The following is a 12641-nucleotide window of genomic DNA, read 5'->3' on the forward strand; positions in this document are numbered from 1 at the left end:
CCCGGTGCTGTACCAGCTGCACTGGCTCCCAGTGGAGTACAGGATCAGGTTTAAGGTGCTGGTTTTAACCTTTAAAGCCCTATACGGCCTAGGACCCTCGTACCTATGGGACCGCCTCTCCTGGTATGTCCCACAGAGAAACTTGCAATCTTCAAATAAAAACATCTTGAAGGTCCCAGGCTGCAGAGAGGTTAGGCTGGCCTCAACTAGAGCCAGGGCTTTTTCGGCTGTGGCTCCGATCTGGTGGAACGCTCTGTCACAAGAGACTAGGGCCCTGTGGGACTTGACATCTTTCCGCAGGGCCTGCAAGACAGAGCTGTTCCACCAGGCCTTTGGCCAGGGCACAGCCTGACTCCCTCCTTCGGCAATCTTCTCGGAGCTTTGGCCCAATGGTTGCCACTGGTTTGAGTTGAACCAGTTTTATAATGAATGATTTTAGATCGTTGTGTTGTGTTGTACTGTTGTACTGTTTTATTGTTGTTAGCCACCCTGAGCCCGTCTTCGGCTGGAGAGGGCGGGATATAAATAAAATTTATTATTATTATTATTATTATTATTATTATTATTATTATTATTATTATTACTTTTCTTATGTTCTTGTTAGAAACAGTCTACTTATAGAGAGAAAAAGAAGTATGTTAGTATTCTGCTGGTTGATGAGGGGAAAATATAATCATGTTAATATGGCAAAGCAAAACATGTTTACATTTCTGCAGCAAGTGTGTGGCATTGAGGACTATAGTGATGCTACGGTCTATGCATAATATGCATATTATTAATTGTTGTTGTTGTTGCTGTTGCTACTGCTGCTGTAGCTGTTGTTGCTGCTGCTGTTGTTGTTAAAGCCTTCTGCTTAGGGTCGCTTGGCCATTTAATAAATCTTAAAAAAACTCAAGAGAGAAAATGAAGAGATGAACAGGCAAGATATTTAAGGAGAAATGTGTGTTCCTGTTCCTTAAATCTTGTACAATATAAGAGTTTGATTGTTAAGCGATTGAAGTGGCTTCTTTAAGCAGAAGGAACTCATTGTGTAAGCACAGCCTGAAGCTTTAGAGATGACAATGAGATGATGAAAGTGGGATGCTATATGTTTTAAAAAAAATGTTTTTACTTCAGATGGTGTTTCCAGAAGTATTGTGTATGTTTCTCTAGACTACTTAACATCCTCATGTGCTGGCATATTATGATGAGGCACCGTGTTACTAAAGATGGAAACCAGCAAGAATAACTAGTTGACATTCTGCTCAATTTAAAACAGGTCTGAATAGAGTCATGTCTTGCTAATGTTGAGGGTCAGTCATTTGTATGTGCATGATTTATATTGGGAGTGAAGTGCAAGGATTGTTTCAAAGTGGTTGTGTTACTAGAACATTAGCATACCTCCATTGGCAACTTTCACTCTTTGTCGTAAGATGCTCCTAATGTTTAATTCAGTGGCAGATGGCATCAACAATATTTTTGACAAGAAACTCCCTAGTGTTAGTGACATTAATTTTTGCCTGACAAATCATATGCAGTATTGTTGAGACACTTGTTTCTGTTTCTCCTTCATTTTCAGAAACTACAATACTTTTCTAATCCATACTCTTTATAGGATGCAATATTGTATGGATGAATAAAAGCCAGCAGTGTTCCTGAATATATATATATATATATATATACACAATTTCTTTACGGTGGAACTCTGGAATACCTCATGTCACTGAATACAATCCTCTTGGTGCAGGAAAGGGAGTCAATATGTAAATATTCTAATCATAGGGGCAGGTGGTAGGAACAAAGATTGTATAACATCTCAAAATTGATTTATTTGTCTGTAGCTATATTACTGCATAAAAAGACGTTAGTCAAAAACTGCCAGCATCATCCTACATCTTTAGCTGACATATATGCATTGTAAATATCAAACTGTCAACATCTTCATATTTCTGCCAAAATGCTTCAGCAGAATGGCAGGCACTCCTTCGGGATAGTCTGGCTCATTTCAGATGGTTACTAACAGTGTATTATTAGTACACTACTAGTTCTGTAGTTCTCAAACAGTGCTACCTTGGTTTAAGAACAGCTTAGTTTATGAACAACTTGGATTAAGAACGCTGTAAACCCAGAAGTAGGTGTTTTGGTTTGTGAACTTGTTCTGCCTTGGAAGCAGAACATGTTCAGCTTCCTGTTGAATGTGTTCCATTTGTAAAATGAGTCCCCCCAAAGAACACTTTGGTTTACGAATGAACTTTTGGAATGGATTAAGTTCGTAAACCAAGGTACCACTGTACTTGGTTTTGTCTTGAACCTTAGTACATATTTGAGTCCATATAATACCCATAGTTGACATGTGAGTGTCAAATTTGTGCACTTTACTTATTTAAAGGGGATACATTTGAATATTGTTTGTTTACTTTCTACAAGCATATTGCTACATGTGGCAATTTCGGATATTGTTCACAGTAATGATGTAAGTGGATAATGGCTTTCCTAATCTAAAACCTAACTTTTGCAAACACTCATATACAAAAGCTTACTAGTTCTCCAGCAAATTGTAAATGTATCTCTCTTAATGAGAGATTTTGGAAACGGGAACCATAAAAAAACTAAAATCTAAATAGGTTTGGACTGAGGACCTTTCATCTCCTATTTGAAGATACACTTGTTTATTTGAAATGTATGGCTAAATCATCTGCCATGCTTCAATTTGCCTTGCAAGCCTATAACACATTTCTTAGCATCATTGAACCCAGTGTAACCAAGGCATAAAAATATTTCATTAGCAAAAGCATAAATGTTGCGTATAGCCCAAGAGAGAAATTATTTCTGCAAATTGATGTTAGCTTTCTGGGGGGAATTAATAAGTGCAGCATCAGGGTTTTTTGTTTTGTTTTTTGCTCTGAAAGTGAAGAACCTTTGAGATTAAAATCATATGTTTAAAAACCACTGGAATGTTTATGCAGACTACAGCATCTACTGCGTAATAAACTATATTATCAAATTCAGTGTTTTTATGTGTACAAGATATATAAAATATGGTCATGAATAAGCAGGTTTCCCTTGGAGCATAACAAAATATTTGTGTTCTATAGTATGGGGGCCGGGAAAGGAAGCAAATGCTAGCAATTTCCCTTTACAGTACAGTATAAACTAACACAGTCACCTGTTTCGGAGGTGATAAAATTGTTGGTGCAACTCTCAGTGCATAGTTACCCAAAAGTAAGTCCCAGGGAACTGGGTATAGGATTGCAGCTTCAGATAGTTATGTCTTTTCATAGTTTACACTTACGTCTGAAATATCAGCCTGGCCTTTTTTCCAAGGTGAAAAGGGCTGCAATCCTGCTTTATGTGATTATCGTAATTTGCACTTCTCTTAACCTGTCCCATGAGGATTTGACTTGCTAGCTTATCCAAGCAAGTCAGCTGTTTACAATGTTTCAGAGTTGAATACTACCAGGAGAGCCTTGCAAATTCGAAGGCTCTTAATGCATGTAACTGAAACAAATGTGATAATAAATACAATTGAATAAACCTTATTAAAGTTTTTTCTTCCCATTTTTATCTTATTTTTCAGCTTAGTTGCAAATTTTTAAGGTCTCACCAATGCGTGTTCCAAGGTGCTTTCATATAAATAACAGCTAAGTACCATTTGGAAATAAATATAATTAACTGAGTACTCGCTACAATCCATTTAAACTTAAACGCTTGGATTTTTGTAAACTTAGCCCTATAAGCATTAATGGAACCAGTCTGTCTTAAATTCAAGCACTCTGGCTTATAAAATGATGGACAATCATTTCAGCACTCCTTCTTAATTATCACTTTACTTTCTCTACAGGGCCTAGAATGTGTAAAATTCTGTCCAAAAGTGCTTTGGCATGCATGGCGTCAAGTAGATTTATGCATCTGAACTATTATTACTGAGAAATTACTACATTTAAAAAATTGGGCAACTTTATTGTCACCCATGCATATTAATCCATTTTAATTAATCTGACCCACAGATACAAAGGATATGTTTGGGGGACTATGCTCAAACCATATAGGATTGCACTGTTCTTAGAAATAAGTATAACTGAGTTCAATGGTGTTTAACCCCACATATGTAGGAATAGGGTTGTGACCTAGATTTTTTGTTACCACTAGTGCTGACTTTCCTTCATAACTCCTTTACATTGTTCAACTATCACTGTAGCTTCGGTAACAGTTGTCTATTATTTGATTGCTAGACTTACAGGGACAGGCTTTGGTCTATCAAATTTCAACGGTGCTCTGTATGAAGCCAAAATTCATTTCCTCTCTGCCACTCACCTTCCATTCTGCTCAGTTCACTACGCAGTGCTCTATAGGGTTGGCTCCGAGTGCAGTGCTGGAGGATGAAGGTGGAGGCAGTTCGCCCTGGGTACCATCCAGGGAGGTGACATTGCCCCCGCGCCCGGAACACTCAGTGCTCATCGCGCACCCCCAACATGTGCCACGCCCCCTGCGGGTGGCACACCACGCCCCAAGGATGTGCACCACGCCCCCTGGGACGCGTGCCAGCCACGCCCCTGGATGGACGCCACTCTGGTGCTGGAGCAGGTAGCTTCGCCACTGAGTGCAACCGGTCAGACTGCCCTAAATCCACCTCTGAGACCTATATCAGTTAATGTAGTGTCAAGTCTGTGCTAGGGTTGTTGATGTGCATATTGGTTGGACATTGACAGAGGATATTAACTTTTAATCCTTTTAGATACCTTAGTAATCTTTCATACTGTTGAACATTGCTGAAATGTCAATATGCTTGGCAGATATTTGCCTGACATCTGCTGAGTTGTTCAACATAGTTGGCATACAGTTTTCAGAATGTGTCAAATAGTTATTGCTTAGATTTCCGATACACTTCTCTTGGGACATTGCCTGCTAAGTGTGTAAGATGGACTGCTGGGTGCAATCTGGAGTCAGGTGATTGTCCTATTGATACCCAAGTTTGCTTTTTCTTCTGATTCGGGATGGAAAGATCTGTCAATTTTGGTTTTCTCAGTTTCACAGGTGCACAATCCTAAACTCAATCACCCACATTTTGCAGCTATTTGTGGGTTTTTTATTTTTAAAAAGAGATTTTTGTATGATATTTTCACTAATAAATTAATTTTTCTGCACATGTTCACCCTAATATATGTAGTTTTGCAAAACATTGCTCACTTGCCGAACTGCATCATCAAATTTAGATATGTGCAAATTTTGAAGGGTGGCTCTGTTTCAGTTCATACATTGTTTTAGAACGTGCACATTTGATAAGAGTCTGCTCTAAATGCATACCAAATTGAAATTCTCATTCATCCCTGCTTCTGACAATGTAGTGGCGTTTCTGTTCTTATGTAGTTTCAGGATATGTTTGAGGACTGCTAATGACAGAGCTGTTTGAAATGGAAATACACATGAAATACAGTGATTATGGATATCATGGTCCAAAGAGTCTTCCAAGTCACCTTGACTGCTTTTCCCTCTTGGAATCATTCTGATGTGTTTCTAAACTTTCATTATGTCTCCAGACTCACTAGCAGGGCTTCTCTCTCATTTACACCTTACACTTTTCTTTACTTTCGGTGGTAGCATTTATAAGCAGGAGTTTGTGGCCGATGCAAAATACTTGCTATTTTATTATATTATTATTATTATTTTATTTTGGTAATGTCAAACATAATGAGTTGAATCCAGACATCATCATCATTTTGAGTAGACCTATAAATCATTGGGATTTAAGTATGAGTAATTTAAGTTGCATTGATTTTCAGTGGTTTTCGCTTTAAGCAGAGCTAACTCTGGATCCAATCCATAGAGGTCTGAGCAAACCTTTGTATGTCAAACAAAGGTTTTTGACTAAAAGAAAAGCAAATCAAGAAAAAGGAGCAATGATTTAAACAAAAACATTAAAGAGATTGCATAAGGAAAATTTAAATTCAGGCACACACAAACATAAGAGAATACTCTCTAGCACATTCCTATACAAATTTATTTAGAAGTAAGCCTCACCAAATTCAATGGGACTTGCTCCCAAGTAAGTATAGGATTGTATCTTTACAATTGTTTACATTATTCTATGGTAACAAAAATATACAGTGGTACCTCAGGTTACATACACTTCAGGTTACATATGCTTCAGGTTACAGACTCCACTAACCCAGAAATAGTAACTTGGGTTAAGAACTTTGCTTTGGGATGAGAACAGAAATTGCGCAGCAGCAGCGCAGTGGCAGTGGGAGGCCCCATTAGCTAAAGTGGTGCTTCAGGTTAAGAACAGTTTCAGGTTAAGAACGGATCTCCGGAACGAATTAAGTACTTAACCCAAGGTACCACTGTATGTCTGTATTTTGGGATGCAAAGCTTGTTGGCAAGATGTGCGTGAAACCTGACAGTCCATGTGATGATAATATACATGAATAAAATGGAACCACCCCTTTATATGTGGAAACGTCTCTTTGAAACATTTTTTTGTGGGTATGGATAATATCTGCAGAATATTTTGAAGCAGTGATTTCACAAGGAGCTAAATTGGTGGCTTATATACTTGGGAGGCCGAGTATGTGAAGCGACTATTTGAGAACATACAGGTTTAGCCGGTGATGTCATAGATATTGACAAAAGCAGAAAAGCTGGAAGTCAAGGCAGCTAAAAGAGGCAATGCATTTATGTGTGTAAATAGGAATGAAGTACTACTATGAGAACTAAAAGACAGCTGACAGTGCTTACTGCCAAAAAGTTTAAAAATGAATATATAGTGTAAGCATATTTACAATGGAATTGGAAGAACTTTTGACCTTGAATTGGGATAGCTTTATGAGTGACATTGAGCTGGTAGACTTGAAGCACTTCTTGACTAGTTGTTTGCACAAAAGCCCTGTGCAACCTTTTTCACCAGATGCAGAGGTAAATAGTTTTTATGGGTGTGTACTTGGCAGCTGTCATTCATATTTCTGTAGCACCTGGGCTTAGCTACTGAATGTCTTGTGTGTGGAACTACCCTTACATGACTGATAAAAGATGCAGAATGCAGCACTGTAATCTTGTGGAAGATTAAAAAGCTGAAATTTCCAAAGGTTTGCATTTTCCTGCTACATTACGGTACTTTAAGTGTAAGCTAAGGGCTAGTTTTAAGCTTTGGAAACACTGTGCAGCCCTAATGTGTTCATACCTTGTAGACATTGTCTTTTCACAACTCCCATCAGACTATTAGACTCAAGACCAACTTGGAACTTAATCACATTCAAGCTAACATGGTAAATGTGAGGGCAATGTTCTCAAAATGATCTTTGGAGTCTGTGTATTTTGCATTTTATAATGGGTACTGGAAATGATGATTTCTTCAGGCCCTGCTTCTCTATAACTTCTAAATATTAAGAGTACTTTTCAGTCTGTTTTTAAACTTGCTGCACATCATGAACCTCAGGGAGTGTAAGAGTTACAGACTGAAATAAATAAATCATGTGATGCAATCAGAGGAGGAGGTTACTATCTATATCTGATCTGTGTTTTCATATGCTACTCTATTATAAGTTTCAAAACAGTGTGGGAAAGTGACTCTTAAAAACTTAAATGGCTCAATATAATCCTTTTATCTTCTTTCACAAGTACTTTTCCATGTACTTCCATTGCATAGAAAGAAATAACTTTATTAAAACAGGTCAGAGAGATAGGTATCTCTCAAATCTTCCACCAAAGGCACATCTCAAGCCGATACAGGTGTTGAGCTCAGAGTAGTTATGGGCCTTGCAGCTACACCAGGCAAGGAGCAGGTAGAAAAGAATGAAATCTCTAGAATGGAAAGCACAGAACAGAGTCAGATTGCTGATCCATCTAGCTCAGTTTTCTACACAGACTGGCAGCGGCTCTCCTGGATTTCAGGAAGGAAACTCTCCCAATCCAACCTGGAGTTGATGAATATTGAACCTGGGACATTCTGCATGCAAAGCATGGCTTATCAAACAGAGAGGGTATGGTTCATAGCAGTAAACTTACACATTTGAAAATAAGGGACCAGCAGCCTCGAAAATAAGGGATCAGCAGCCAAAATAAGGGATTTTAGTCAACCAGCAGCCGAATGAAGCCTCAAGCTGTGGTTCCGACAGCACAGCAACCTGGCAAAGGGGATGCAGCAAGGAAAACCACCGTCACCTCTCTGCTGGGAAGCGCTGAGCAAAGGCGAGTCCCCAGGCAACGCTGCCGATTTGATCGGCACAAGGCATGCAAGCTCCACCCACCAGTCGTTCTTAGACTCCTTATTGGGTGAGCAACACAGCCAAGCTACACAGTTGGAGCCTCCCTCCTCCCTGGCCGGCAGGAAGTGAGGGAGAGGAGCTGCTTCCTTTGAAACCTGGGAAATTTAAGGAACATCATCAATCTGGGACAGCAGCAGGAAACGGCGCTGGCATAAGGGAGTTTCCTGCAAAATAAGGGACGGTTGACAGCTATGGTATGGTTGTGTCCAGAATGTGGTTAATGCTATGGTACACGAGGGGGTGGTCTGTGCTGCACTGAAAGAGGCAGTGGTGTGACCACTCCTAGAGAAACTGGCTTTGGACCCTTTGAACAGCATTTGGCCAGTTGCCAATACCCCTTTCTTGGGGAAGGTGATGGAGAGGGCCATGGTGGGACAGTAGTAGGTGCTTTTGGAAGACAGATTATTTAGATCCATCCCATTCTGGGTTCAGGCCCTGGCCATGGAACTAAGTCTGTCTTGATCACCCTGATGGATAACCTCTGCAGAGAGTGGGACTGGGGAAGTGCTTCTGCTTCTTGATTTCTCATTGGCATTTGATACCATCAACCATGGTATCCTCCTGGACCAGCTCTCAGGAATGGGAATTGGGGGCATTGCATAACAATGGTTCCAATCCTGCCTTCAGAACCAAATCCAGAAAGCAGCATTGGAAGACTGCCTTTCTATGTTATGAGGTGCCGCAGGTGACTGTCTTGTTGCCATTGCTATTTAATACCTACAGGAAGCCATTGGGAGTTATGATTAGGAGTTTTGGGATGAGGTGCCATCAGTATGTTGATGGCACTCGGCTCTATTTCTCCATAACATCTAGATCAGGAGAGGCCGTGCAGTCCGTGGGCTATTGCCTGGACACAATGGATAAGGAAAAAACAACATGAGCTTGAATCCTGGCAAGGGGGAGGAGGCACTATGGGTGAGTAGTTCCCGGGTTCAAGACATTGGTCAGTTGCCTACCCTGGATGGGGTTTCACTCCCCCTGAAGAAGCAGCTTGGAAATGCTTCTGGATCCAGCTCTGTCACTGGAGGCTCAGATAGCTTCAGTAGCTAGAAGTACCTTTTTATCAAATGCAACAGGTTCAACAGCTATAGCCATTCCTGGACTGGAAAGGCCTTGCTACAGTAGTTCATGCATTGGTTACTTCAAGACTTGATTATTGCAATGTGTTCTGTGTGTGGCTTCCCTCGCACTTGATCTGGAAGAGTGCAGAGTGCTGCAGCATGAACCCTACAGGAGTGAGACCTTGTCAGCATATAATACCTGTGTTCAGATATCTGAACTGGTTGCCAACCAGGCCAGGTTCAAGGTGTTACTACTAGCATATAGAAAACAATAATAATAAATAAACCAAGATGCTCCACCACTGAACTCTAATTCCTTTCCAGTTTTGTGTTTGTGTGGATTGATTTGTTAAGTATCTGCATGCTACCTGTCAGCTGTTCCATTTCAGTCCATTAGTACTAATAGTACTACTGTCTACAGGGGCTCCAGCTGGAAACCTCTGGGTAGTTTGAGGCTGACCCTTGTCATGAACCACTGAACTGCATGTGGCAATATCTGCTTAGGGTGATGATTTGTTTTCCTGGGCAGGAAGCTTTATAAGGAGGACTTTCTGTTCCAGGTAGCGACGGCCAAGCGCTACTACTCAGTGACAGAGGATCTGCCTTGCATACAAAAGATGCTAGGTATACAATCCCTGGTGTCTTCAAAGAACTGCATGAAACCCTGGAGAACCGCTGCCATTTAAAGTAGACAATATTGACATCAGCGTCTGAGTATAAGGCAGCTTCCTATGTTCTGTTCCTAATTCTTTGTATGCAATTTTACCTAGCACTTGCATTTTTCAAATCTCTCAAGGGAGCCTAATGATAGGAAATTTGAGAAGCCCTGATCCAAGGGGTCTGAATGTGTTCTGTGGCTATAATGCACAGGGCTGCTCCAATCAAAGCAGGATTATGAAGTGAAGTTTCGTATATGGAGGGATGGAATGCAATTTGCAAATCTTAAAATAATGAAGTGCAGTTTGTAAAGAATGAAATAAGAGCTTAATTTTCAGCCAGATTCATCTTTGTAAAAAAAAAAAAAAGCTTTAATAGGTGAATTATTATCTAGTATCTGATACCTGAAAGATATCTAGTTGAAATCAAGATGATGGGGTGGTGGTTTCTTTTTAACTTTTGTGCAATGATAGGTTTAAATCGAAATCATTCTCAAACCTATGAGGTAGATGGGATATATCAGGTGAATACAAAGGAAATTAAAGAAATAAATGGAATGAAAGAAATAATAATGTTTGCGTTTTGTCTCCCATCTTCTACACCAGGTGAAAGCTATGTCTGTGCATCCAATGAGCCATTTCGGAAAGTTGATTACACTAAGAACGTTAATCCTAATTGGTCTGTCAACATAAAATCTGTGTCATCTCGATCCCTCACATCTTTGACATCTGCAAGAAGTGAACTGAAGGAGAGCAAAGACTTCATTAAACCCAAGCTGGTAACCGTTATACGGAGTGGAGTGAAGCCACGGAAAGCTGTGAGGATTTTGCTGAATAAAAAGACTGCTCATTCCTTTGACCAGGTGTTGACTGATATAACAGAAGCTATTAAGTTAGATTCTGGAGTTGTCAAGAGAATTTGCACACTGGATGGAAAACAGGTAAGATGAATTTACAAGATTGCAATCTTAAATTTACTTGAAATATTCAAGTGACCCAGAGTGAACCTTTGCCTGTGTTGAGCTGTACTTGTCAAGTTAATCTCATCAAACATCTTCCCCTTACTCCACTGGACAATATAACACAATTCCTGCCTTCTTGAAATTGAAATAGCCTTTTTCTTTTATTGCGGCAATGCCTAGATGAAAGTTCATTTACTTGTATTGTCCTCCTGCAGTTTAACATGATGAAAGCACACTATAGAGTTTGGCAGACAAGGCACTTTGCTTCCAATTACCAACTGATTGAACTTATTTTCTAATGAGGTAAATTGCTCATGCCTCCAAATCTGCTTGGGCAGCGCTTTTTAAATATATCATTGTAATGTTGGAAGAGACTGAAAGGAGTTTGTTAGAAGCTCAATTCTAAATGGCGAATCATGTTCTACTTTCTCTTTTTGAAATGCACAGTTCAGCATGTTATAAAAATATATATTGTGATATGTCCTCCTTGACATCATAAGAAATAGATGAATTTTTAAAAAACAAACATAGGGTTTGATTTTTGAATTTAATAAGACCTTGAACACCTACACATACATGAGACTTTTAAACACAGTAAGCTCTTAAAACAAGAGAGATTCCCTCCCAAATGTTAAAGTATGCATTCCGGTAAAAGAATATGATTTATGCTGAATCACTCAGTATGCCTGGAGCCACAGATCAACATATATACTATTATATGAGAAGGTATAGCCTTCTTTCTCTCCGCAGACCCTATTGGCAAAACTGTAGCCCATGCTATATAAGTAAACTGCTTCGCAAGCTACTGTGGGAGAATATAAATAGCAGATTATGGAATAATATTTGTCAACCAGAATGGGTCCAAGTATCATGTGCCTAATTCATTTTTATAATGTTTTATAATGTTGTACTGTTTTAGTGTTGTTAGCCGCCCTGAGCCCGGCTTCGGCTGGGGAGGGCGGGATATAAATAAAACTTATTATTATTATTATTATTATTATTATTATTATTATTATTATTATTATGGAAGCATAGTTCTTCTCCTTTGTTCAGCTACTGACTGAATCTTATTCAAACAGGAAAATATTGAGTCTATGTGGCACTTATTTACTTGAATTCATTTCAGATCTTTGCCTTGTCATTCCCTAAAGACTCAGGTGTACATATTTTTTTAAAATATATATATTTAAAATATATTGCACTCTTCAAGGCTATACCATCTATTGACGTTCAATAATACTCAGCATGTATCTGGGACTCCTGTATTGCTTAATTTTCCTTATGTGAGAAAAGGTCATATAATCACCAGGAGTGTTATCTGTGGTGCGCTGAATTCACAGTACCATGGACACCCACAGTGTCAATTACCCAAGGTAGTAGTCAAATATTACTGAAATATAATGGATTTGGGATAACATTGTTGATAACTGAGCCCCAGAATCTTGATTGTAGAAATAACCTCCAAGCTTTATTCTAGGCTCTTTATGAGGCAGGGCTAAAACTGCCACTGTGAGTGGAATAGATTAGGGGGGGAATACAAACTAGTTTTTTTTAAAAAAGCAAACCAAAAACATGTCTTTTTGTCCCTTAGGGCAGCTCTAAACAATATGGCTTCAACTGCAGTTATTGATCTCTCTGGTAGGGAAACATGTGTACTTATTAACAACACAGCATAGTCTGGTAATTTACTGAAGCCGGCTAATAGATTCCACTAAGTCCCTA

General features: G+C 39.3%; 1 protein-coding gene across 5 annotated transcripts in view; it reads left to right on the forward strand.

Annotated features, from left to right (window-relative positions):
* DCLK2 (doublecortin like kinase 2) overlaps window positions 1–12641 on the forward strand; it is a 76669-nt gene that overhangs the window by 8056 nt on the left and 55972 nt on the right. For all 5 annotated transcript variants that reach the window (XR_014171832.1, XR_014171833.1, XM_081926036.1 and 2 more), the window contains exon 2: window positions 10564–10898. Coding sequence is in view for 3 of the 5 variants with exons in the window: in XM_081926036.1 (XP_081782162.1) it covers window positions 10564–10898 (335 nt within the window). In the remaining 2 variants the exon portion in view is untranslated. The remainder of the gene's footprint in view (window positions 1–10563; window positions 10899–12641) is intronic.

Source organism: Podarcis melisellensis (genome assembly GCF_964234715.1).
Source record: "Podarcis melisellensis genome assembly, chromosome: 9".
NCBI lineage: Eukaryota > Metazoa > Chordata > Lepidosauria > Squamata > Lacertidae > Podarcis > Podarcis melisellensis.